The 26,376-nt window shown below is 54.1% G+C and overlaps 2 protein-coding genes across 5 annotated transcripts; one reads left to right on the plus strand and one right to left on the minus strand.

Moving 5' to 3' along the window:
* Positions 1 to 229: 229 nt before the first annotated feature.
* On the plus strand, positions 230 to 21,830 carry MICALL1 (MICAL like 1). Of its 4 annotated transcripts, none has more exons than XM_065643427.1 (16): positions 230 to 410; positions 6,731 to 6,779; positions 8,634 to 8,775; positions 9,867 to 9,970; positions 10,711 to 10,847; positions 13,199 to 13,776; positions 14,271 to 14,334; positions 15,352 to 15,737; positions 16,059 to 16,537; positions 17,018 to 17,152; positions 17,450 to 17,576; positions 17,924 to 18,014; positions 18,403 to 18,476; positions 19,199 to 19,313; positions 19,644 to 19,690; positions 19,974 to 21,830. In XM_065643427.1, exons 1-16 carry the CDS (start codon positions 265 to 267, stop codon positions 20,093 to 20,095), a joined length of 2,796 nt encoding a protein of 931 aa, XP_065499499.1. In that variant the 5' UTR covers positions 230 to 264; the 3' UTR covers positions 20,096 to 21,830. The 4 variants fall into 4 exon arrangements, with proteins under 4 accessions (XP_065499499.1, XP_065499508.1, XP_065499514.1 ...); XM_065643442.1 differs by lacking the exon at positions 230 to 410 and adding an exon at positions 1,734 to 1,756; XM_065643450.1 differs by lacking the exons at positions 230 to 410; positions 6,731 to 6,779 and having other exon boundaries at positions 8,708 to 8,775; positions 9,871 to 9,970.
* C1H22orf23 (chromosome 1 C22orf23 homolog) lies at positions 21,763 to 26,369 on the minus strand. Its single transcript, XM_065643460.1, has 6 exons — positions 26,246 to 26,369; positions 25,871 to 25,933; positions 25,063 to 25,248; positions 24,457 to 24,597; positions 23,155 to 23,255; positions 21,763 to 22,854 (listed from the first exon to the last, which is right to left on the minus strand). Exons 1-6 carry the CDS (start codon positions 26,343 to 26,345, stop codon positions 22,750 to 22,752), a joined length of 696 nt encoding a protein of 231 aa, XP_065499532.1. The 5' UTR covers positions 26,346 to 26,369; the 3' UTR covers positions 21,763 to 22,749.
* Positions 26,370 to 26,376: the final 7 nt, after the last annotated feature.

The following is a 26,376-nucleotide window of genomic DNA, read 5'->3' on the forward strand; positions in this document are numbered from 1 at the left end:
CCTGCCAGCCCTTTCCCAGCCCGGGGAGGGGCTGCGGCGCTCTCCCCTTGCAAGGGGAGCGGGGAGCCGCCCTGCGAGCGCCGGGGAAGACGAGGGGTCCCCGGCCTGTCCCCGCGGGCCCCGGGGACCGCGCCCCCGGAGACCCCGCCCCCGGAGACCCCGCCCCTCGCAGCCGCACCCCCGGAGGCCCCGCCCCCGTAGGCCCCGCCCCTGGGCTGGCGGCAGCGGCGGGCGGCGGCGGCAGCAGCCGGAGCGGCCGCCCCCATGTCGGGCCCGCGGGGCGCCCTGCAAGCCTGGTGCCGCCGGCAGTGCGAGGGGTACCGCGGCGTGGAGATCCGCGACCTCAGCGCCTCCTTCCGCGACGGCCTGGCCTTCTGCGCCATCCTGCACCGGCACCGGCCCGACCTCCTGTGAGTGCAGCGGCCGCGCAGGCCGCGCGGCACCGGCCTCGCCTCGCCCGGCGCGCCGGGCCGGGCGGGGCTGCTGTGGGACCCCGCTCCGGCCCGCGGTCGCTGGGGGCAGGGGGAGGAGAAGGGAGGGCCCAGAGGTTTGGGGCGCGGGGGGGCGCCGGGAGCCCCGTTCCTGGAGGGGCTGGGCTATCCGTGCCCCTTTGCCCCTGTCTGGGGCGATGCGGGGCGGGCGGGGGGCTCGCAGGGAGCTGGGGGAGATGGAGGCACCGTAGGAAATGGCTCTGGGCCGGCCGGCGGGGAGGGACAGGATCTCCCTGCGTGTTGGCATCGAGGTTTCGAGGGCAGAGAGCAGGGCAGTGGCTCCATTGCCTCCCGAAATAATTGGATGCCAGGATGAAGGATGCTGCGTTTCACTGAGTGACCTGACCTGGGCTGGGAGACCCGTCAGGGTCAGCAAGAGTCATGGGAGTGAAGCCTGAGGAGAGCGTGGAGGTGGGCCAGGTCCAGCCTCAAGCTGGTGCACTGCTGTACACCCCCTGGGAGCAGTGGCGGCCAGGGAGGTGGCATGGCACTGGCAGCTTCACACAGGGGTGTTCCTCCTCTGCCAGAGGTGGGCATTCCACCTTCCCAAGGACCAGAGCTCTGCCCAGCACAGGGATGTTCCCCTCCAAAACATGCAGAGCCGTGGACCAGGTTGCTTCTTGCGTTTGCTTCCAGCTTGTTTTCTGTGTGTGCTGCAGTGAAAGCAGGAGGTAGCAAATACCAGCAGGGATACCGAGCCCTGCTGGCCTCCCCCAGCGAGTGGCTTGGAGTTGTGTTTCCTCTGTCCACCTCCCTTTCACAAGGTGGCTCAGGGCGGGGAATATGGGTTTGAACAGGCAGCCAGTGAGTTTGGGATTGCTTGGGGGCACAGTGTCAAGCTGGAGAAACTGTGTCAAGCTGGAGAAACTGGCCGAGCTGCTGGAAGGAATCTGCCCCAACCTGTCACTGTAACCCTGTGTGCCCCAGCACTGCTGGGAACCCGCCTCCTGTCTGCTCTAATCTTTGGTGGCCCTGGCAATGCAGGTAGGCATCGCCCCACCTTGCCATGCCTTCCTCAGCTGTCAGCAAAGCCCAGCAGTACATCTCCTGTCACATTCTGCTCTGGGGCTTGTGGTTCTTCCTCTGAGGTTGCCTGAATTGACCAAATCCTCTTTCAGGAGCTGGTCTTGGAACAGCCTTTTGTCACAACAGGACCAAAAAGCCATCTCTGGCAGGCAGAGGGTTGATAGTGACACTGCTGTGGAGCTGCGGTGCCCGTGAGAGGGCAAAACAGGCTCATGTTCTTAGAAGCAGAAGCTGAACAGGTAGGTTAGAAACCGAATTGCTGCCTGATACATCTCAGATGGCTGCCACAAAACCCTCTAGTGTGGTGTATGGGAACCACAAAGAGCAGAGATGTATGGTGGCTTTACATTGCTCTGGGTTTTGAGGGAGCTCAGTGGTCTTGTGCCCTGGCAACTCCTGCGTGGCATGGCTCACTCTGACCAGCTAGGACAGAACCTCAGAAAATGCTCCCAGTTGCAAGGCTGCTGGAGAGGAAGAGGCAAATTAAGGACAGGAACACTTGCAATTACTGTGTTTCTGATTTTTTTTTTTTCCTGTATGAGTGGCACAGTAACTGGGAACTGAAAAGCAGAGGTTCAGCAAAAGCTTACAATAAACACCACTAAAACCATCTGATGCTTTCCCATTAACCATATTTACCATTCCATTAAGCAGCAGCCACTGCTCTTAAGTTGTCAGTGAGCTTGAATCTGCTCCTGGCAGATGTCCTAACTAAATGCTTCACAGGTCCTCTGCACAAGCTGTGTTGGAGAGACAAAGCTCAGGGCCTTACAAGGACATGGCATGTTGTAGAAGGATTTTCAGAAAGCGGTCAGGAGAGTAGCATCATTTCATGTGGTTCCAGCTTCTTCAGCGTGTCCCGATTTGGAAGTGGGAAGATTGGATCAGAGGCAGTAAATCTCCTGACGGCGGAGGAAAAGTAGTTGCCCTTCTTTTCTTCTAAAGTGCTTTTAGTCAGCCCGGTAATGGGACTTGGCAGGGATTTGCGAGTACATTTCTGATCTCTCGTGGTCCTCCTTTGTGCGGGGCTCTCCTGGCCCATGTGAGACGGCCACGCTGCTCCCCAAAGGCTGACGTTCCTCTGTATGCAGCTGCTTCCCCGCGTCTGCTGGCTTCCCCTTGGACTACAGAGGGGAGGAATGAACACATCCATACAAGACCTGAGCTGGAACTCTCTCGTGTAGCTGTGCAACACAGCTCCGCTGGCATGCTGATCTTCCAGGCCTTCTTCTCCAGCCGTGCAGGCTGTTGGTCTGTCCCGGTTGTCTGACCCTACCTGGACACCTCCCTGTTGCGCTGCTGTCCTGGTAGGTGACACACTGAGGAAGAGGCTGTTGCGAGAGGAAGGAGAGGCCATACGGATAAGCGAGGCTGAGGGCAGTTTGCTGCATGACCTCTGTTTTGAATGCAGTCCCCTTGGGATGAGGCAGGTGGCATCAGAAGGATGCTCCCCTGGAGAGCTTCACAGCAGCTCCTGCAGAGCTCTTGGAAACACGGGAGGGTTTTTTTCGAAAGAAGCAGCCAAATCTGGAAGTGCTTATTGTTTACTACAGGGATGTCAAACTCATTTTCACCAGGGGCCACATCAGCCTCGTGTTTGCCTTCAAAGGGCGAAACGTAATTTTAGGACACCTACATTTATACAGTCCTAAAATTACGTTTGGCCCTTTGAAGGCAACCGCAAGGCAGATGTGGTCTCTGGTGAAAATGAGTTTGACACCCCTGGTTTACTGAATCCACCCAAAGGTGTTTTCACAGATGGGCTGCATGGCTGTGGGACTTTTGTGTTTAACTGTGAAGCTCAAAGTCCCTGACTCTGGCTCCACTGCTGCAGACACCTCGCTTGGTTTCGCTGCCTCACTCTCCTGATCAGAGAAATGGGAAACCTGGATTTAGCCTCTGACTGCACGGCTGGCTGTGTGATCTTGGGGCGAGACATTTAATCTCTTCTTCTCCCTTGTCAGTTAATCTGGAAGCATCCAGGCCAACTTAACAGTGGACTGTGGGAATTAATCAGTTTGTTTGCTCAGTTCTCTAGAAATCTAAAGCGTGAAATTAGCGTTTACAAGACATTTGCCACAGCTTAGTGAAGCAAAAAGCATCTTTCAGCGTCCCAAGCTGTGCAGCCTCCCTGGAGCTCAGAGGAGGTTCTTGGCATATGGGGATGAGAAGAATAAGAGAGCGTGGCACACGCCTTTCGAGTGCCGAGAGAAACGAAGGCTTGAAGAAAACAGGAGACGAGAGCCGTGTGTTTGAATCTCCGTTTTGTGTCCCTGGAGCCATGGGTTCGGTAACAAGGCAGGATCACAAATCTCATTTGTTCCTTCTCGTGTACTGCCTGCGTTTCCCTGACAAGACCTGGAAAGCTGAAGGGCTTATTATGCAGCACTGCCATTAAAGGGCTCATGATTTATATTTGAGGAATCCAGGAATTTGCTCTGGTTTTAGCTGTACAGCACACCCTTCCCCCTTCCCTGGGTCTGCTGTGCACCCTGGCAGCTGCCCTAAACCCTGGAGTGCTTAGTGGCTCTGTATGTATCTAATTAGGTAAGCTCTTGGGATGTTTTTTGTGTGGAAATATTATTCCAGGATCTGCTACAATGCTGGGGTTTGCTGAGTCAAGATAGTTGTTCAGCTGGGATAGCCAGAGTCTCGCCTGTTCCTACATCCAATCCCTTGGCCTGGTGTGTTGTGAGGAGGGGAGCCTGAGCAGGGCTGGATGAAAGGCTGCTGAGATCAGGGCAAGGAAGTAATGTGACGTGCAGCTACATGTCACAGAGCTGTGGGATGGCAAGTTCTGGTCTTTCTGCAGAGGAGACAGTTTGTGAAAAGGAAAGGGGTATTGTCTGGGGCGACTGTCCCCCGTGCCTGAGAGGCCATGTTTCTTGCACATTGGTACAGGGAACGTTCCCGGAGCTGTGGGGATGCTGCGTGACAGGGCAGCACATGGGAGTGCTCAGTTGGGGGGTGATGGAGACCATCTAGATCCTGCTTGGCTTGTTCGGAGAGGGAGCTGAAAAATGCAATGAGAGGAACTGAATAAACTGTGGTCCCTGGGGCCTCATACTGATGGATTCAGCATCTCCGGTAAAAGCTGAAATTCTGCGATCTTGTCTTAGTGGAAAAAATCTTTTATTCCCTCGCTGCTTGGTAGCTCCCTGGGTACCTCTTGAGCTTCACGTCATCTCTGCTGGCATCTGCTTTCTCAGGCAGATTTGCCTTGGTTTACTAAAATGGCTTTGGTTTGCTGGGACAGAGTGGAATGAACATGATGTTTTGTCTGTCAAAAAAAACTATCCCAGCCCAGGCCACCAAGGAGTATTTGAGCTTCCAGCTGCACCACTCCCATATCCTGAAAGTGAGGGCATTCAAAATGAAGGTCATAAATGTTTAGAGGGCAGTTGATATATAACTTTGCTGTCATCGCTTCTCCTGTGTTCCCAAGCTGGTATTTTCTTTAAAAGGAAAAAAAAAAAACCAGCAAGGTTAAAGGAGTTCTCTAGGAAAAAGAAAAAAAAAAGGAAGACTTGGGGTAAAAACATCTCTCAGTGGAAACTAGTCATAAATACAAAAAAGCCCTGGTTTTCACATCAAAGCAAAGGCTGCGGCTGAAGCCTTTTCTCACCAGCATGTAGAGAGAGAAAAGTTGCGGTATTTTGAACAGGCTGAGTTCTGTGCGTGTATTTGCATGAGCTTTCAGGAAGATGCTTAACACAGAGCTGGACGTCCGGCCCATCTTCTGCATCTCTGCTGCATTCGCTCCCGCAGCAGCAAGCGGCTGCAGCTTCATTTGTTGGGGAGGAAACCACCCGGGGAAGCCTCTTGGCTTTTGAACGGAGGAAGTGTAATTTTATGGTGGTGCAGGCAGCTGGGAAAACCTTCCTGAGCCCATTACAGGCTTCCTCTGCCGCATTGGGAAAGGCAGACAAGGGGCTTGGAGAAGGGGCCGGTTGCCCCGCGGTGCGGCACCGGGGCGGGTTGCATCGGTGTTACAGGAAAAGGCAATAAAACCCAAAAGGGGATGGAGGAAGGGAGGCTCCCGCAGCCCCTCTCTGCAGCTGAGGATTCACTATCTCACCCGGATTCCTGCACATCACCTTGGGGGTGTGGGGGACATGCCCCCTCCTGATCTAAATTGTCTCTCTGGGTCAGTCTCCAAAGCTTTGGCACCTCTCTCTGGGCCATTGGGGTGGCTTCACCTGCCTCTAAACCTCTCTGCGCTGTGTCCTCCTCCGTGAATCCAGCTCACAGGCATGACGAGCTGCTGCGTGAGGGTTTTTTTGGTGACACAGCTGAGATGCTTGGCAGGAAGGGGGTGTAATCAATTTAGCGTGATGCTGTTTTTACACGTTATACCCACACACGCATGCAAAAGGCGTAACTAGCTCCTTCCTGTATTTCCCCCCCTCTATTGAAAACCTGAGGACCACTTTAACCCTCTGCTCCACTGATGAAGGCAGCTATCAGTCCCTGTGGCTGGGCTGATTAGATCCCCCAAAGGGATCCAGGGGGACAAGTGAAATGACACAACATGTTTGGGCTGGGAACTGCTGGGGTTCCTCTCTCTGCCCTGCCCACCTTGCATCCAGCAAGCTGCCTCGCTGTAAAGCCTGCAGCCGAGGATGTTTTGCTGTGTACCGTGAGTGTTGGGGGTAAGCAAGGACAGAAGTGCAGTTTGAGACCTTCTCTGTCACTGCAAATCCTGGGGTGACCTCATATCCCTTGAGGTGGTGCGAGGGGGGTTTGTCTAAGGACTCTTGTTGGAGGGAGAGATTTAGTGCAAGCAGCTCTTTCTCTTGAGGTGGGGGATCTGCTGTTGTGCTGGTGGCCTTGAAGGGGCAAGTTTGGGGTGATGTGAGCCCTTTGGTGCAGCAGTGTGTGGTGTTAATCAGAATGTGGCTCTGGTATTTCTGCAGCCTTTAACTTTGAGGGCAGAACAAGCAGGTAATGTGAGACAAGAATGTAACTTTAATTTCCTGGCCACCACCCATTTGGGACTTGCTTTCTTTTTTTAATTACAATTTCCCTTTGTTTTTTTTTGTCCCTTTATAACGTGAAATCTGGTTTGCCAAGGTTTTGTTTCTCTAGGGTCTTCTATGTTGAGTTATTGTAATGCCCCAGGAAGGCTGGTTGTCCTGAGAACTTGCATGTCGTGGCATTCAGGCACTCTTCCTCTGCATCTTATGTTGCTTTTTTGTCCTTTCTCATTTCAGAGACTTTGATTCCCTCTCCAAGGATGATGTCTATGAGAATAACCGCTTGGTAAGTCCCCATTATGCTGTACACAAAGGGAAGAAGGGACATTAGAATGACTCAATGGAGATCATGTAGTGTGGGAGGACTTCGTGACAGTGGTGAGGGGGTAAGAAGAATCTGCATTTGTAAGTAGCAGGCAGGAGCTTATCTGGAAACATAAGGGAATCTGAAACATCAGCTTTCGGCCTGGACTGAAGAGAAGATTAGATAGTTATTGTGATAGTTGCCAAGACAGTATCTCAGGTGAAGATTAAAATGGTGCAACATCTTCTTGACCTCAGGTGTTCTAGACTGGCAGGCAATGGAAGCAGGAAGCTAGTCTTACTCCAGGCATAAGCAGAGAGAAAGGTTGTGTTGAACCTTAGCTGGTCCACAATGTTCTCCTCCTGCTTGAGACAGCTGGAGCCAACAGCAGAAGCAAGCAGTGAAGAATGGGAAGCTGGCCAACACCAGGGGTAGGACAGAGCAGAAATAACCCTTTTATATTCCTGAGGGAAAGACCAATTGCTGCAGGCTCCTGATAGTGCATGGAGAGACATGGGCCATCACCTTCCCAAGGCGAGTTGGGCTAGGTCATTTGGGTTTTCTGGGTTAGGACTCTGCAGCGGGATCCTGCCCACATCCTTTCCTAGACCAGCTGCGCCCTTTCAGCCATTAGCAGCTATCTTTTCCCATTCAGGAGCCATGCAACATGTTTCTTTCCTATACTTGGATCTCTCATTGCTCCCTGCTGCTTGTAGTCTTGTGATGAGCAGAGCTCAGTCCAGAGAACTGGCTTAAAGCCAGGCCGAGCAAAGCTGGGTGTTCACAGTGGGCATTTTACACCATCACTTACTGCAAATATCCATTTTAATTTATTTCTCCATTCTTTTTCTTTAGATCCCACACCCTGCACAGCATCTTGTGCCCCAGAGACCAGGCACCTTCAGTCTTTGCACACATGCTGCACATGGCACCTCACCTTTTGGTGCCCACACCTCTCCTATTCCTCCTGACTTGCTTTCTCTCCCATCCCTGCCATGGTTTTGCATCCCCTCTCCCTCGGAGATCACTGTGGGTATGCTGCCCTTGGCACAACAGCAGCATGGACGGTGTGTAGCCAGTAAACCACACACACCACTGAGCAGGAAGCTCTCAAACAGCCATTTTCTTCCTTCACTCCTTCCTTACAAGTAGTCATGTATGCAGTTGTAGGAGCTATGTGCTGCTTATCACAACGTCCTTGTCATTTCTGCTCGCTGAGACGCAGAAAAGTGGTTTGTGTGTGGCAGGCTCATTGCTGTTGAGCAGGGATGGCTCTGTTAATGGTGGGAGGGGACAACATGGCACCTCAGAGCACAAAGGGATGGGCAGGGTCAGTGTTTCTGTGGGGTGAGCATTTGGGGTGGCCAGGGCCACTGCTCAGTAAAGCTGGTGTTTGGCTGCATTGCTGGAATTATTTACCAACCCTTGGCCCTTCCCGGTTCCAGCTTTCTGCTGGGCTCTTGCATGAAGGCGCTGGTGTTGTGCCCCGTTTCACAGGTTGCAAAAACATTGGTTTTTTTCCAGCGAAAACTGAGACTTCCTGAGAGTTACCCTTCCTGTCCCAGTGCAGCAGCCAAATGTCAAGACCCCTGGGTGGGAGTTGCAGTGGCACAGACAGCTGAAATGACTTCAAGGAGGTGGCAGCTGCAGCAGCTTGTTCCCTTGCTTCTGATGCCACCTTTCCCGTCAAACAGCATGTCTGGGAGCCTCTGTCCGTCAGGGATACCACAGGCTTACTACTTAACCTTCCCCAGGGCCCTTCCAACTTAATTCTCTGCTATTTTTCAGAGAGCATCAGTTTTCTCTCCTTAACGCCTCTCTCTACTGTTCTTGCAGGCCTTTGAATTGGCAGAGAGGGAACTGGGCATCCCAGCTCTGCTAGATCCCAATGACATGGTCTCCATGAAAGTCCCCGATTGCCTCAGCATCATGACTTACGTGTCTCAGTATTACAACCATTTCAACAACCCCAGCCAAGGTGAGTGTCCTCCCATCCCTCTGGCTTCCAGTTTGCCCCCACTTGAGTACAGGAAACCCAGAGGTACCTCATCCTGTGGCAAATGGAAGCCGTGTGTGTTAGTGGGGAAGGAGAGAGGAGTGGGTAGTACCTGCCTCTCCTGGATCTTATTGGTGCCAGTGAGGAAGGCCTGGGGCAGATTGTGGAGCAGGGTGAGATTTCACAAGAGTCGGGCAGTGATTTAACAGCTCAGGTTTTGGAAAGAGGAACGCCTTGTTTCTCCTCCCTCTGTGCTGCATTCCTGCAGTGTGGGTTGGGCCACCCTGGTGCTCATCAAACCCCTTTGTGATCTGCTTTAGCCCACTAACAAGGGAGGAACCTAGATAGGCAGCCCGCCTGCCGCAGCTAATTTTTATCACATTGGTAAGTGTAAAGTGACTGGAGGAGACGGGGGGGGGGGGGGGGCGGTGGTCAGGGTGGAGTCTCTCAAATCAGCTCATCTGTCCTTGCAACTGCAACCTGAGCTGAGGGCTGTCCTGAGATAGCTCTTCCAGGGCATCCCTCCTGGGTGGAGACTATTCCCTTCTCTAGCCACATCAGATAAATCTCTTCTATGTGCATATACTTCTCCAGGGATGGTGGCCTCCCAGCCAAGGACTTCTGGGGATCAGAGTGTGAGTGCCAGCCCTGCTGGGCAGGAGATGCTTTGCAGACCTGCTGGCAGCCCGGAAGTCCTGCGGCCCAGCGGGTCACACCAATAGGTCAGCAGCTGCCTGGGGTGCTCTGGCCACTAAGCATTGCTGAGGGAGTTGATTACGAGGAAGTCGAGCAGGATTTGATGACTAAATCAAATCAGAGTGAGAGCTTGTGTCCCTGGGCCCCCAAAGGGGATCCACAGCAGGGCTAAGCCCTCTGGCAGCCTCTCTGACCCATTATTAGATTGTGTTTGTCTCTTCCCCGAGTAATAGTCACTGAAGTATCAGGAGCAGCAAGTCCCGTTCTGTGTCACAAGGCTGGATGATTTTATTTTTTTTTCCCTCCCCTCCCCCGACATGGGTGGCGTGAGTCACTACTCCTCTCCGTGCCTGATCCTCCTTGCCTTCTGCCTCCAGCCAGAGTCCCTCCGCCTATGAAGCGCCCAGCTGCTGCCTCCTCTCCTCCTCTGCTGTCCCACAAGAAGCCCGTGGCTGAGGTCGAGAGTCCCCCAGCACCACAGGTACCCAATTTCGCGATTCAAAGCTAGCCAGAAGCAGTGGTCCTCCCTGTGCTGCAGGCAAGGAGATGGGAGAGAGCCCATCACAGTGGGATGGATCCATGCAGGGGGCTAGCTGTGTGTTTTGGGGTAGGAGCAGTGTTTGGGATTGTGGTGCCTTGGAGGACTCAGCTGTGAGAGTGTTTTCTCTCCAGGAGTCTGCAGACTGAACTTTGTCCATGGCAGGCAAGAGACTTGGGGGGGATTGGTACCAAGTGGTTCCTTGAGCCACCCAGGGCACAAACACCCTCCTTCCTATGGGAGGATAACCCTGTAGATGAGGAAGGAGCAGGGATGTGGGGTTAGAAGAGCAGAAAAGATGCCTTCTTCTTTCTTGGCCCTTTATTTCAGGTTTTAGCAGATGTCTGGGATAGCACATTTTCCAAAAAGAAGAGGTTCCCCTTGCAGGTCCCTGCTGCTGTGGAGTTTAGATGAGTCCCTTCCACAGAACTTCAGCCGTGCCCCTAGATAGGGGCAAGGCACCTTTTGTAATGGCCCCTTCTAATTTGGGAAGAGGCAGCCTGCCTGTGCCCGGATTTGGGGACAGCTGTTCTTTGCATTGTTGGACCCTGAGGTCAGTCCCTGAGCTGTGCCATAAGCACTCAGCAGTGGATCTTGCATGGAGAGCAGCTGCCCTAGAGGAGCCATGGGCTGGGAAGCAGCTCATGGTCCTCACCCCAAGCTCCCTATGCTTTGTATCTCAGGACGATGTCCCCTCGGACCCGGTGGAGCGGTCCCAGCGCACCACGCTCAGCAGTACCTGTGCGGCCTGCCAGCAGCACGTCCATCTGGTCCAGCGCTACCTGGCTGAGGGCAAGCTCTACCATCGCCAGTGCTTCAGGTATGTGCTGTCCAGGCCTGGTGGCACTGCTGCTCTCCCCCAGCAAGCCGGAGGTCTGCAGCCAGCTGCACCCCATCTTCATTTGTCTGTGTCCTTGGGCAATGTGAACCATCAACAACAGTGCCCGAAATGATACTGAATAGAGTGTGTTTGCCTGTCAGGCTCCTGTCTCAGTGTCTGACTAGCCCCTTGTGTCCAGCCACATGCTGCTTGCCTCCCCCACTCCCTGCCTCCCCTGCTCTCTCCTGCTTTTCCAGTTCACTGACTTGGGATCCCACCCCCTTGTTCTTCTCCCAGCCCCATAAACCAGGATGCTCTACCTCTTTACCACCTGCCTACTCAGAATACCCAACGCCACCTTCCAATGAGTTCTAAGCCAGGACATTATCCCACAGACCTCCTTCCACCTACACTCCACATCCTCAACTGGATATACAGGCTCCCACACTGCCTGGGGTGGTGATGAGCTCTCAGGGGAGCATATGCAGAGCTGCGGGCTGTTATCAAACAGAAGAATGAGGGATTAGACATCAGCAGCTCTGTGGTTACTCCCTGGATACAGGTCCTTACCTGCAGCACCTGTGAAGTCATTTCTCTTTGCTTTCCCTGCTCTGATGATGAAGAGATGAGATCTCTCCTGTGGGCCACAGGACAGGAGCTGGCAAGTGGGCAACTGGCGTCTGAGGACAGAAATGTTGAGCCACTGGGAAGATATGGGAGGCCTTGCTCACCTGTATAAACAATTCCTGCCTAAGCCAGCTGAGGATGTGTCATAGAAACAGCGTTGCAGGAAGGGAGTCGTGCTGAGAGCTGAGCTGGGGCCCATCAAGCTTCCCATCTGCAGCTGCGGCAAAAGCAGGACCTTTGGGGTATAGGTGCAGCATTGCTCATGGCATAGGAATGTTTGCCTGGCACAGCTCATGGCCCTTCAGACTGAGCTGCGAAATCCCTGTAATTTTGTCCTGAGTGTTTTGCCCCCTTATGCTTGTCTTCTTTTTTTTTTTTTCCCTGCTGATTCATGAGTGCAGTTTGGTCTGTGGCAGCGTTTTCTGTGGGCTGACAGAGGTGAAACCAAGATTCTTTCTCCCCTTGTCTGAACTTGCCACCTCTTCATTTCATCATAACCCTTGTCTCTAGAGCCCCTGTGTCCTCATGCTTCTGCTCTACGTTTCTGAGGAAGTCCCAGTCAACTGAACACCTAGAGCAGAATTCCTCACCAAGAGCAGAATTCCTCACAGAAATCATCTGCTCGGAGTGTAGGGCAGCCAGCTGCTGTGAGTGCCAGGTATTCAGACAAGAAGAAACAAGCTTGGTTTTCATGGGAGTGCTTGATCAGCTCCTTGCCCTTGGCTCTCTCTCACATACACTGTCCTCTTCCCTTCCCAGGTGGAAAAGGGCTGACTTGTTGCCAGAGCTGTGTGTTACACTTGTGCCTGGAGGGCTTCATTAGGGAGGATTCCAAGGTTCAGTTCAGAAAGAGTGGATGATCCAAGGAGATGTGGCAGATAGTGAAGGAAGGGGGAGCTGTTAGCCCGGTTTCAACAGGCAAGGCAGAGTGAGTGTAAGAACGTCCCTACTGCGTCATTCCCTGGTCCTTCCAGCCAAATGCCCCCGCCCTGGTGGGGGCCATGGCCAGCACCAGCGAGGGGAACGTGAGACTGGGCTGGGCATGCTTGTTGCTGCTCCTGAGGATTCTACAAGCCCCCAGCATAGAGGTTTCCTGAGTCAGAAGTGGCATCATTTCATTTAATACTCAGTGACTGGAGGTTTTTTGTTTTATTTTTTTTTCCCATACAAATGTGTCTGGTGGTTCTTTAATCCACCTGGACCCTTGGCCCCTGCAAGGCAGCCCATAGCCACCCTGTGCCCGTTCTGAACCAGCTGCTTCCTAATTCCAGCTGATATGATACTCCCTGTTTCGTGTCTCTGGTCAATCCTTCTCCCACTCCCAGGGCCACCTGTGATCTTGTGGCTCTCTCTCCTGTCCCCTACAAGCTGCATCTTTTCCAGGAAAACTGTAGTTTTCTACTTTTCCAGGTCTGGAAACCATGCTATATCCTAATACCAACTGTTGCCCTTCCACATCTATTAAATCCTTTCTGAGTTGAAGGAGGAACCCAAACATGAGCAGTATTTGCCTTGTGAACTCCCCATGGGTTCACACAATGGCGTGGTGACAATTCTCTGTTCCTCTCCTTTCCTGAACGACTTCCCCACAACAGCGCTACAATTTAGTAGTGGGGTGGGAACTAACTCCATGGCCCTGCAATGATCTCCCAGGTGTGTTGTCGTTCTTGAGGGTGGCAGGATGGCATTCCCCATCTCACAAGGCTCTCTTTTCTCGTTGGCAGGTGTAAGGAGTGCTCCAGCACACTGCTCCCGGGGTCATACAAGCCCGGGTCGGAGGCAGGGACTTTCGTCTGCACGCAGCATCGTGGTAAATTGGCCATGAGCGGAAAGGCAGAGAGGAGGCCCAGCCCAGACCGATGGTCACCAGAGCTCAGACCTGAAGCTGGGGCTGGCAGCGTGGGTGAGGATGCCCTCCCCACAGGAGCAGAGATGGGGAAGGATGATGGTGACTCCCTGGAGAGCACGGCAGAGACCCGTATGCCTGCAGAGGGGCCAGCCAGCCCAGCGGAGGACAGCGTGCCTAGCAAAGCAGAGACAGCAATGCCCCTTGCCCATGCAGGCAGCGGGGCGCCCATCTCCCAGACTCCCCCGAGACCTCCCCTTCCCATCAAGCCCACAGTGCTCACCCAGGACAAAGCCAGCTCACTGGACGGACGGCTCAGAGACATGCGGCCCACACCTGCCCCAAGGAGGGCCACCGATGTGTCAGCCCTGTCCCCTCCCACCTCTCACCCTGTCCCCCGGCCCAGGTCCACTCTCCAGGGTGAGGGCAGCGAGTGTGCGCCTGGGATGATGAACGGTAAGAGAGCACAGTGTTGGCAGGGTTACCCTCCACCTCTGCAACAGCCGAAGTGATCAGCTGCGGGTCAGATTAGTTTTGCTCCTTCTCTGCAGCCTGATGCCTTTTTGCCTCCAAATAAATCTCAGGCTCGAACACCAACCCTTCGATTGGCAGCCATCCCTTTAGCAGGGAGAGCAGTACCAGCTCCATTGTGTGTCTCTGGAGCTCTTGGGGGTGCTGCCAGTGTGTATGGAAGGTGGCAGTGCTAGAGCAGTTCACGGGAGTGGGGACAGAGGGGCAGGTCAGTCCTCCAGGTGCAGCTCCAGGCGTGAGGAGGGGAGAAAAAGGCAAGGGGGATGTTTGGGGTTGATCAACTGTGGGAAAAACACCATGAGGTCTTCAGGAATAACCAGTTTCTTGCCGGGAGATGTCTAAAAGGTGTTTTGTTTTGATTTAACCTCTTTTTTCATGTCCTTTTGGTATTGTGACAATCTGACCCTGTGTCTTTCTAGGTAGGGTACCTGAACCCAGCCCCCCTGTCCCAAAACCTCGAGGGAGACCCTGCTCCTCTGATCGGTATGTCCTTCTGTTTGCAGGTCACCTGCAAACCCCATTGTGAGGTGGGGCTGTGGGGATGGCTCAGCTGTGGTCACCTCTCCAACCTCTATCAGCCCCTCCTCTTGGGAAGATGTAGGCTGTGATCAGGTCCTTCCCCTGACAGGTGCCAGCCCAGTGCAGTCAGGCTCACAGTGTTCGTCCATATTTCCCAGGGTCTTTATCTCTTAGGGTTTGTAAAGAGTTTGGGGGCTTCAGAAAGGTGTTTGTGTGGCACATGCAGGCTGCCATGTGACTTCTGAAATGGCCCTACTTGTGGGTGCTGAGAAGGGGACACTTTTCTGCTTTGTGGAGGGTTTGTCCCAGGAAAGGTCCGGTGCAGCAACACTGGGAGCTCCTGGCTGCAACCTTTACATGTCCTGGGCTCTCACCCAGGAGCCCGCTGGCTCTGCGTCGTTCTCGCTCTTGGGACAGAGGTTGCACAAGCACCCTGCATTCGCAACAGCCAAGGAGCGGGTGTGCGAAGCAAGTGATGAGCAGTGATTCACCGGGCCATGGTGCAGGCTTGCCACGGGACACTCGGACAATAAGGTGACAGGCAGCCCTCTGAAGGGTACGAAAGGAGCATGACCACAGAAGAGGGCAGGTATCTGGCCTCCGCTGCCCCTTTGCACACAGCCTGCGGAGCAGAGCTGGGGGTAGGAATGGTGTTGGGGCAGGAAGAACAGCTGTGCCCATAAAGCTCAGCCTTTACGACTGCTTAGCAGGTGGAGGCTGTAATATTCAGAAACCAAAATGCTGGACCCAGTGGGGGAGTCAGGCAGGTTGTGCTTCCCTCAGGCTGAAGGTTTGCCTGCAGAGAATGAGAGACACTTTGTTTCTGGGGAAAACTAGAGCCACCCTTGGATGAGAAAGCTGCTTCTGCATGGGAGACATCCTGCTCCATCCATCCTTTCCCCTGAGGGCTAAGTTCCCATCCTGTGCCTCACCCTCCAGGCTTGTCTCTGCTTCCTGCCACCTCTCTCTCTCTTCTCCCAGTGCTGGAGCTGCTGCAAGAGCCAAGGACCCACCGTGGATTGCCTTAGTTCAAACAGAGCCCAAGAAGAAGCCAGCTCCCCCTCCTCCCCCAGGCAGCGGCCATGAGCCTCTGAGCAGAACTTCCGAGGAGGAGAATGGGGAGGAGGTGGGGAAAGCCAGGAGCGAGGAAAATAAGTCTGATGCCACGGAGCCCAAGCCGTACAACCCCTTTGAGGAAGAGGAGGATGAGGAAGAGGAGAGCGCTGCTGCCCAAAAGAGCACACCTGAGCAGGAACAGAGCGAGGCCGCTGCCAAGCCTCTCCACCCCTGGTATGGCATCACTCCCAACAGCAGCCCAAAGGCGAAGAAGCGACCAGCTCCACGAGCCCCCAGTGCTTCCCCACTAGGTGAGTTTTCCCCCACGCCCTTATCGCTCCCTTGCAACCCCTGTGCAGCCCCTTGGAGGCTCCTCCTTCCCAGGGAACCTCTGCATCACCCTGGCAGGCCAGGCCTTTACATGGGGACTTGTGTTAGCCACGTCCTCTCTGCCCACTAGAGAACAGCATTTGCAGGCAAGACCTTTTCTCTGGAGGGTCCCATCTGTCCTCTCTGAAGAGAGACAGACACTGGTTCCCTTTGCACTCATGACCGCCCCCAGTATGTACCACTCTCCCCTTCCCTCCTGGCTGCCCGTCACTTCTTCCCTGAGCTCTCCCTTTGCTTTACAGCCCACCACCCCATCTCCAGGCTGTCACACTCTGAGCCATCATCCTCCACCCCATCGCCAGCACTCAGCCTTGAGAGCATCAACTCTGAGAGTTCAGCCAAGGTTCTTGGTGACACTGATGAGGCCTCAGTGCCCAAAAGTTCCTCCGAGCCCACTGTCCACACGCCGACAGCCACCAAGACCTCTAGCGCTGACACGCCACTGGCCAGCATCTCCTCCAGCGAAAGCCCTGCTGCTCCAGCCAGCCTCTCCACCAACTCCTCCTTCTCCTCCTCCAGTGAGCTGGCCAGCTTCAGCGGGGAGGTGCAGCACAGCACCCCACACGCCAGTAGGAGCGTCTCCACTGGCAGCTTAAAGACCAGCCCAAACCGGCTGCCCCCCAAGCCTCCTGCTGGGGCTAGCCCTACGCCCATCCTCCTGGCTTCAGATGGAGGTGCTGGGAGCCCTAAGACCCCCTCCTCGCCTAAGCCACAGCTGAAGGTGAGATGGTGACCTTCCTGCCATCTGGATCAGGGAGCTTTTCTTTCCCATCCATCCCTTGGTCACAGTGGGGATCACAAGTCCAGGCTTGCCCCTTAGGTCAGTTTGGTGTGTGACCCCTGAAAGCAAACCTCGGGCATGTGCTCATTACGTGGTGGCTCTGCTTATATCCTGCATGCCTCAGGTGCTAGCAAAGAGGGAGGGTGTCGTGTGCTCAGAGCAAACAGGAAGGGAACCGTGAAGGAAAATAGTTCAGCATGCTTGTTAGAGGCTGGGGAACTGGTGCCAAAGAGGAGTATGGCTGCTTTTTGCCCCATGGGTAGGCTGCTGGTGGAGATGGGTGCTGTGTTCTTCGTCTGGGAGGGTGTGGGGCAGGACAAACCCTAGGGCTGCCCTGTCTGCTCAGTCCCAGCTGTCAGGATGCTACATCCCTTCCCTTTCCCAGACCCTCACGTGTCTCCTCTTGTCCCCCCACTCCAGTCTTCCTGCAAAGAGAACCCCTTCAACCGGAAGCCATCGCCTGCCGCCTCCCCCTCTGCAAAGAAACCTCCCAAGGGTTCCAAGCCAGTGCGTCCTCCGGCACCGGGTCATGGCTTCCCGCTGATCAAACGCAAGGTAAAAGGTCCCCTGGGAGCAGGGCGGCAGAAGTCAGCTCTGTCCTCTCCCCCAGGGCCGCATGTTTGGGCAGGGATTGCAGCAGGTGGCTGTGGCTGGGGAGGATGGTGTCCAGGCTAGACCCCACTGATGGCAGCACCATGGTCTCCCTTTGCTCCAGAGTGGGGATTTCAAGTCCACCCTCTAGGTGGAGTGTTCTGTTGTTCCCCTGCCCCTGTTAGTGTTGACCAGCCTTAGGGTTATCCCTGGAAACTGGAGGTTGATGGTAATGGAAGTATCTGCGGTGTGGTTTGGCAGGTGCAGACAGATCAGTACATCCCCGAGGAAGACATCTATGGGGAGATGGATGCCATCGAGCACCAGCTGGATGAGCTGGAGCACCGTGGGGTGGCCTTGGAGGAAAAACTTCGCAGCGCTGAGAATGGTATGTGGGGTGGGCTGTCTGTGGGTGTGGGGCGGGACGGACCCTAGGGCTGCCCTGTGTCCAGCCAGGGAGATTGCAGTGGTGATTTCCTCCCTGCTGATGCTGGGCTTGGAAGAGCACAAGGGGCTGTGCTGGGCTCCAAGAATGGTCGCAGCAATACCCTGGACATGGAGATGTGGAAAGAGGTGGGAGAAGAGATAAAGTCTCTCTGGGGCTGAGGAACAGGCTGAGGTCAGGTTGGCTCTAGCCCAGCACCCCTCTCCTGGCTTGGCAGAGCCCATCCTGCCGCAGGGTGTTGGGGTCCTGCAGGGCCGGGGATGGCTCTGAATTGTCCCTTTGCTTGGCAGACAGCCCTGAGGACAGCCTGCTGGTGGACTGGTTCAAACTCATCCATGAAAAGCACATGCTGGTGCGCCATGAATCGGAGCTCATCTACATGTAAGTGTGTGCTGGTGTGTGGGGAGGCACTGAGACTCTTGTGGGGAGCCCTGTGTCAGCTGTTCTGAAATTGTGCTTCCAGGGGAGAGCCAGACACAGCCTCCTTGCCTGGAGAAGGGAGGGAAGCAGGGCAACCAGACAAATGTATCCAAACACACTCAGAGCTGACTTGCTGCAAGTCACCAGAGCCCCTGCAGCATCTCCTCCAGGACAGCCTTGAACAGCCAGGGCTGAGTCCCTGCTGGTGCTTGGCTCCCTGACCCTTTGGCTATACAGGATAAGACCAACATCTCGGTGGTTCTTCCCAAGCTCACCCTGTGCTTTGAGGTGATGTTCTGCCTCTCTGGAGCCTTGCATTGGTTCCCAGCAGTGTCCCTTTCCCTTGCAGCTTCAAGCAGCAGAACTTGGAACAGCGGCAATCAGACGTGGAGTATGAACTGCGTTGCCTTCTCAACAAGCCAGGTAAAGCACCACTCTGAGTGCCATTACCTCAATTTTTTCCCTGGGCGTCATCTCCCCTCTGTCTAGGTGGGCATCAGGTGAAAAGACAGATTTCTTCAGATCTTCTGGAGAACGCTTTGCGGAGACCTTATTGTGGCCTTTCAGTACTTAAAAGGGGCCTATAAACAAGGTGGAGACAGACTTTTTAGCAGGGCCTGTTATGACAGGACAAGGGGTCATAGTTTTAAACTAAAGGAGGGGAGATTAAGGCTGGACATGAGGAAGAAATTTTTTACAATGAGGGTGGTGAAACACTGGCCCAGGTTGCCCAGAGAGGTGGTGGATGCCCCATCCCTGGAGACATTCCAGGCCAGGCTGGACGGGGCTCTGAGCAACCTGAGCTAGCTGAAGATGTCCCTGCTCATTGCACAAGGTTGGACTAGATGACTGTTGAAGGTCCCTTCCAACCCAAACTGTTCTTTGATTCTGTGATCTTTAGGGATGCCAGCACAATCAGCTGGCTTTACGGCCATCACATTGCATGCCCCAGCCTTGTGCAGGGATGTGCTCCTTTTGTCCCCATGGGATGTCACCTACAGGGCTCTCCCTCCAGAGCACCACTAGCCCAGCTGGCCCTGCAGCGTGGGGATCATGCTAGAGGGGATCTCTGCTCGAAAGCTCTGAATTTCAGAGTTCTTTCAGCCATTTAATTGCCTGTCCTTCCTCGGGGTTTGGCTGGGTAGAGAAGGACTGGACTGACGAGGACCGAGGGAGGGAGAAGGTGTTGATGCAGGAACTGGTGACCATCATTGAGCAGAGAAACGCCATCGTGAACTGCCTGGATGAGGACCGGCAGAGGTGAGCAAGGAGTGGGGTGGGCTGGGGAAAAGGGGAAAAGCATAGCCTGACTCAGCCCTGTACGAGCAGCTTGTGGGGGTGTCCCAAGGTGTTCTTGTTGCTGATGTCTTTCCCAGGCTTCCTGATCCTTGTCTCTTTGAATGCCTTGTGTGGGAAAGACAGGGCGGTACATGCAGCATGTGGGATTTATCCTCCTGATAGCAAATGCTCACAAGACAGTGATGGATCTGTCCCTCCACGGCTTATAAGAAGGAGGTTCTCTAGCCTTAAACAACACAACAGCTGTTTTCAGGGCTGAATTGCTGAGCTCTTCCCCATTCTTTCTTTCAGAGAAGAGGAGGAGGATAAAATGTTGGAAGCCATGATTAAAAGGAAAGGTAAGAAACAGTCAGGAAGATTTTGGAGTAATGTTTTCACTGCTAACCCCAGCAAGGGGCAGCGTGAGCCATTCATGAAGTTGTGTGGATCTATTCTGTGTAGACTCCGGAATCTTTCCTGTAAGGCTGTTAAAAGTGTGGGGCATAGTTGTGCTGTGCACCCTGTTACCACGGAAAGAATTGTGCATACAGTGGAGGGCTTTGATTCATGGCTCTCACCATTGTGCTTGCATGTGTACAACCATCGGTGTCCCGCAGTAACCACCTCCCTTTGCACCCCCAGAATTTCACAAGGAGACGGAGACCGAGAACAAGAAGAAAGGCAAATTCAAGCCCATGAAGGTGCTTAAGCTGCTGGGCAACAAGCATGACTCCAAGAGCAAGTCGCCCAAGGAGAAAAGCTAAAGCAGCAGAACATCAGCAGTGGGAGGGACGTGCTGCCCGACTGCCCTGGCCTCTCCACAGCTGGCTGGGACGCCTGCCAGGAAGGGGAGCTTGTCTCCCTCCGCTCCCCTCGCCTCTCCCCCTGCTCCCTCCCCAGGCACGGGAGCTGCCACCCTGGGGAGACGCCAGCCCTCTGCCCGGCATGGGTGAGTCTGACCAAAGCACTCCCCTGCCCGAGGCTGCGGAGGAGCCTGACAGTCACCTCCGGGCAGCCTTGCTAACGAGGCAGGGAGAAGATGGATTCACTTTTTGGATACATTACCCCATTGAGTGTTCTTGCTATTAACTGAGAAGCAAGCCAAGGAGTTTGGTGTTTGTGGGAAAACTTGCACTAACTGCCCCGCCTGTCCCTTCTCCTGCTCTAACTGTGACAGTTCCATGTGCCTCTGACCTCTGCCAAGAGGGGACTGGGTCTGCCTGTCCTTCCCTGCCCACCCGCTCTTGTCCCCTTCCTGTCCCATTTTTAACTTCAGGAGAAAACTCTGGCACTAGAATCAGGATTCTTTGGGTTTTGCTGGCCTAAACTAAAAATGTTAAGAAAATACTCCTGCATCACGAGGCTCTAGAGCCATAGCCAAAAAAATAACTGGTGCCCTATTTATTTTGAGCTGTCCTCTCCCTCAAGCGCCAGTGCTGGCTGGGCTCCGTTACAGGGCTGAGGGGACCCAAGGGGACGGCACACAGCTGCTAGGAGGCAGCTCACGTGCCCCACTCAGGACATCTTATCCCCCACTGCTGCTAAACACCCCTGACTCTGCTGCCTTCGGGGGGAGGAACATTCCTTTTCCAAGCAAGGGCAGAAAAGCTCAAGACTGACTCGGTGCCAGCAAGGGGCACACCTTGTGCCCCTGCTCACCAGTGCCACCTGTGAGCGGCTGGGGAGAGAGGCACGGTCACAACTGACCTGTACCCAGCTTCATCTGTGTATACTTTAAAAGTGTACAGGGTTTGGCTGGTTATTTTTTACACCTCCTTTACTAGATGAATTTAAACCCACCCTAAAACTTTTTAAAACCTTTATTTTAATTATTTGTCGTGTGTGTGTGTGTGTGTGCATTTGAGGAGGGAGTCTTGGGGCTGTGTTAGTTCAACCATCCCTTCTTCCTTCCATTTTTGTTTCCTGCCTTCTCCTCTGAGGCGAGGAGTTATTTATTGAATTGTTGGATCAGTTTGAATTAGAGTTTCATGGGTGTTTGGTTGGTCAGCTGTTCATCATGCCTTCTCATTAGCAAATTAGACATAACCAGCCCCAAGCAATCTGCTGCAGTTCCCTTCTCAAAACCCAACAGGCTTTAGCCAAAACGCTCTCAGGGCAGTGCCTTGCAAGGTGGCTGGTGTAGCCTTCTGGAAAGAGATCCTCATTTCCCAAAACCTGAGGGACCTGAACCCCTCCTCAATCCCAGTGTGGCCCCTGGGAGGTGGCAAGCTCAGCTCCACAGTGGTGACACCATCTCACTCTTGCCATACCCCAGCAGGCTGAGGAAGAGCAGTAGGAGGGGAGATCCCAAAGCACAACTCTTCTCCAAGGAGAAGCAAACCCGCTTTAGAGCCTGCTGTCACATCACTGTTGCCAAAGGCCATTGGGATCGCTGCAGCCTGACACCCTTTGGCCCCGTGCCCAGTGAGAACTCTGATTTGTAAATTATACTGTACTAACTCCGTGACTTCCATTCACCACAAAAGAAATAAAAGAAACGTCAGATCTAAAAACTGATTGCAGCTCAGGTTTCTAGTTCTTTTCTGTATCCACACTGTCCCGGGGACAGGGCACGCTGCCTGGCTTTGGGGAGTGGCTGACGAAGTGGCTGAGTATTGTTAAGAAGTAGATAATGGGATCTTGAGGAAATTGGGAGGTGGACTTTATGCAGGAGTAGCGGGGCAGGCTTCAGCCTGCTGGAGGGCAGAGGGTATGTATGAGGTGAGCAAACAGCCATTTCCAGGCTCTGTGGGAGACCAATGGCTGTTCTGCAGACCGTGTTTTCAGGAACCAAAAAAACCACAGCAAGCCCGCAGCAAAGAGCAGTGTGCGCTGGGCTGAAATCCCCTCTGCCGCCTCAGCGCAGCTGCTGCTGAGAAGTTTGCTGATGAAGACAATCACGCTGACCTGCAGCAATGCTGGAGACTCGTGTTTGCGCAAGGCCACGCAGCCACATCTTCCTCTCTGCTGTCTGCCAGCACAGCCATTCCCAGAGCCCTGGGGACAGAAGCGGGTCGTAGATGGGGGTAGGAACACATGTTGTCATCGTACTGTCATGAGAAACCTCCACCGCTGGGTGGATGGACAGGAGTGGACATTTTTATCAGTGGGTTGCTGTACCCTGAGGCCTTGCATTGGCAAAAGGAGGCTCTGCTTTGTTGTGTTTTGGTAGCTGCTGCTGTGTGTTTTCATCTCTTCAATACCATTGAGCAAGAAGGGATCCAGTGCGTGGGTAGGATTTTACAACAGCTTGCTTCTGTTACCAGTTACGCACAAACTGCTCCTGCCTTCTGGCTTTAGGCAACAGGTGGTGCTGCCCCCTCTTCAGGCACTGGCACACACCAGCTCTTGAGACTCTGATGCCAAGAGTCTGGGAAGAAGAGGTGAAAACAAATTGCGCTTGTGTTTTTCCCTTAGCCTAGTTGTGGGGATCGGATTTGTTCCCACCAGGGAAGTCTTTTGTCATGATCTCTCTCATTTCCTCACTTCTCGTCTTGTCAATGATCTCCATCTCACGCATTTTCTGCAAAGTACAAAGGGGAAGGACTGAGCATGGAGACCGTTGGCAGCTTTTTTTTTTTCCTTTCTTTTGCCAACCCCAAGAGCAAAGGTTCTATTTCCTTGATTAAGTTACATGCAGATAAGGAGGAAAAAGGCTGAAAACCTCTATCCCCCATTCCCCAAATTCATGTCTGTCCCATGCCATGAAGTTCTCTTCCCCTTCCCTGCTCATGTAGTGGAGGGAGACTCTGCTTTAAGGTTTCTGACGCTAGGGATTCCCTCCATGCACTGCATGGCTCATGTCGCCAGGGCCCTCACGTACCTGTGAGATTTCAGTGAGGATAATACTTCGATACTTCTTGCTCTGTCCTAGAGCTTCCATCTCTGCCAGGAACTCCTTCCTCTCCTGAACTTCACTCAACACTGATGGATGAGAGAAAACACTGTGGAAACAGGATTCAGCGAAAAGGCAAGAAAACATATTTCTGTCTAGATCTGAACCCCCAATTTCCTCTGTGTGAACAAGGGTCCTGCCAGGGGAAGGGTGATGTCTGCTGTTACACTCACCGTGCTCATGTCACCAAAATACCTCTGTAGTCCCTTAGACAATGCAAAATGTCCCCACTGCCCATCTTTTTACCAGTCTTGCAGGAGCAGTAACTTTCTAGTTTAGTTTGTACAGACAATTCTCTGTTGCTTGTGGGCAATTCAACCAGTCTGTGGATGGAGACAGAACCTGCTTAAAGCTGTTGACATGCAGCACCCGGTGACCACAACTGTCTGTGCTCCCAGGGCCAGCAAAGGTACAGAGTGTTAGCTGCTGCTTTGCAGCACAGACCCACAGGCAGCTCCAATGGCTCCACGGTCCTGGACCAAATCTTGCCACAGCACAAAGTACACCAGTATTTCAGATGTGTCAAGGACAACACTCGGCTTGCAACAGGTTTTAGAGGAAACAAAGCATGCATGAAGCCAGCCCCCTGGCTTCCCTGCAGCAGGGACCAAAGCTCCCCTTCTGTACACATTATTCGAGACTTGTCCCATCTTTGTGCTGCCCTGGTTAGCGAAGAGCTGCCTGGAGTTTACACACACATTGAAGTTTCAAGCACAGAGAGATACCAGGCAGGGTTTTGCCATCCCAGAATACCCTGCAGGCTGAAGTCCATCACCGCTTAAAATTCTGCTTGATGTTTAAGCTTTGCTAGTGTAACTGCTCTGATCTTGGAACGAAAGAAAACAGAGCCCAAAGTGCAGTCAGGCTGGCAAGCGTCCTGGTCTATGTTGAGTTACACAGGCTGGAAAAACAACCCGCAGTACCTGGGCTTCCTGCCTGTGTCACCCTGCACGTCCCCAGGGTGTTCCCCTGCCAGCAGAGCTCATTTTGTGTGGGCAGCCCAGGGAGCTTCAATCTGCCAGCAAACCTCTGCAGTACAAGCTCTGTGAGGACGGCTGGATCACACACAGCACCACAGCAGCAAGTCCTTTATCTTGGAAACTGGGCTTGGTGCCTCTTTCTGCAATGGGCTTCACGTTACTGGCAGCACAGGCTGTCACCCCAGCCCTGGGAGGGCGCTGGCTTCCCAGGCTGCCCACCCGCCTTCCTCCAGGGTACGTAAACACTTACATTCTTCAAACCGGTCAGGCTCAGGTATCTCTTCTTTCTTCGTCTGAACCGGGGTCTGCTTCACCTTGGGCTTCACCACATCCTTATCCTTCCCTGTCGCTAAGATGTTTTGGAGCCTTTGCTTCTCCTTTTCCAAATCTCCTGTGAATGCCAAGGGGAAAAAAAAAAGTATTATCAGGCTGTCTCCTCAGCAAGGAGCCTGGCCACATGGCTCCAATGCTAATGATGCCAGAAGAAGCATTATGTTAACGACAGCCCATCCCTGGACTGAAATGCGCAAGCACCGCAAAGGTGTACCTGTGGTGAAGAGCCAACCAAACTGGCATTGGAGGTTTGAGTCACATTTATAAGCCAAAAAACTACACAGTGCTCCCTTTCTACTCAAGGACTGTCACCCTCCTAGCCAGCAGGCAGAAGTCATTGGGCACTTCAAGTAGATGTTCCCTCAGTGATCCATTTTTACAGCATTTTTGAAGACAAAGCATGAGGACAAAGAGCAATTAACATACCCCTCTCACTGCTGAGATTGCAGGCAGGGGATGGATACAAGGGGAAGAGAAGGACAAGGTGGCATCCTTTATTTACTGGCGATGTTTGCCAACTTACGGGTTGCCTGTGGCCTGAATTTCTCTCGGACGTAGGCATCTCCTGCCTGGCAGACCTTGGCAGGTCGGAGATGCGGTTTAGAGGAAAGCCTGCTTGGCTGAGAAACTGCTGGGGAGAAAGCAGGCGCTGGAGGTGCTGGCTCTTTGCTGGATGTGGGGTAGCACTGGAGGGGCAGGGCGTCTCCTCCTGGAGAACAAACAAAAAATATTGGTAAGTCAGACAGGAAGGAGCAGAAGATCTGCCTGTTGATCCACTGTAGCATCACAAATGACAACGGGCACAGATTGAAACATGGGAGGTTCCATCTGAATACGAGGAGAAAGTTATTTACCTTGAGGATGCCAGAGCACTGGAACAGGCTGCCCAGAGAGGTTGCGGAGTCTCCTTCTCTGGAGACATTCAAAACCCGCCTGGACACATTCCTGTGCAATCTGCTCTGGGTGAACCTGCCTTAGCAGGTGGATTGGACTACATGATCTCCAGAGGTCCCTTCCAACCCTAACCATTCTGTGATTCTATGAAGTTCTCTTCAAGGTGCCACAGGCATCTCACCCTGGTTGTTGGTACACGCTGACATGAGACAGACTGTGGTTCAAGTCACACCATTACGTCTTGTTTGGGATGACGCCTGGGGACACCTCACCTGATATGTCCCTGCACGTCAGCAGCAGCTGTGCTGCTGTTTCACAGCACTGGCCCACCCCAGCGGGCTGTGGGCCAATGCCCCCATCTCACGGTGAGCTGAGCGGCAAAAGCTCTTGAGCACAGCCCAGCAGCCGGGCAGGGGAGCGGCAGCGCTGTCACTCACGTTTCACACAGTCCAGCAGGTATCGCCTCTGGAAGCCCGTCAGCTTCGACTCCTCCATCATCGCTGAAAAAAACCACGACGCGTGGGTGAAGCCGGCAGCCCGAGGGGGCTCCACACGCCTCCCCTCCGGCAGCGGCGCGGGCTGGGGAACCCGCCCGGGGCCGATCCCTCCCCACACACCAGATCCAAAGGGGAAGATCACAAGACTCCAGCCGGGCCGCGGGCACCAGCGCCGGGCCCCCCGGGGGGAGCCGTGGCTGAACGCTTCGCTTCACGGGAGGGGCAGGACGGGCCGGAGCCCGGCGCTCCGGCAGCGCGGGGGCTACGGGGAGGCCGAGGAGCCTGGCCCGACTCCCGGGTCCGCTCCGCCCTTACCTCTCAGCAGCTCCCGGGTCCCCGGGCTGTACCGGGCTCCCCCTACCATGGCTGCCGAGTTGCCGCCAGGCCCGGCCGCCGCGGGCGCTGACGCCTCCATAGGGACGAGCGGCGCCCCGGGCGGGAACGGA

This window comes from Caloenas nicobarica, chromosome 1 (genome assembly GCF_036013445.1).
Source record: "Caloenas nicobarica isolate bCalNic1 chromosome 1, bCalNic1.hap1, whole genome shotgun sequence".
In the NCBI taxonomy this organism is placed as follows: domain Eukaryota; kingdom Metazoa; phylum Chordata; class Aves; order Columbiformes; family Columbidae; genus Caloenas; species Caloenas nicobarica.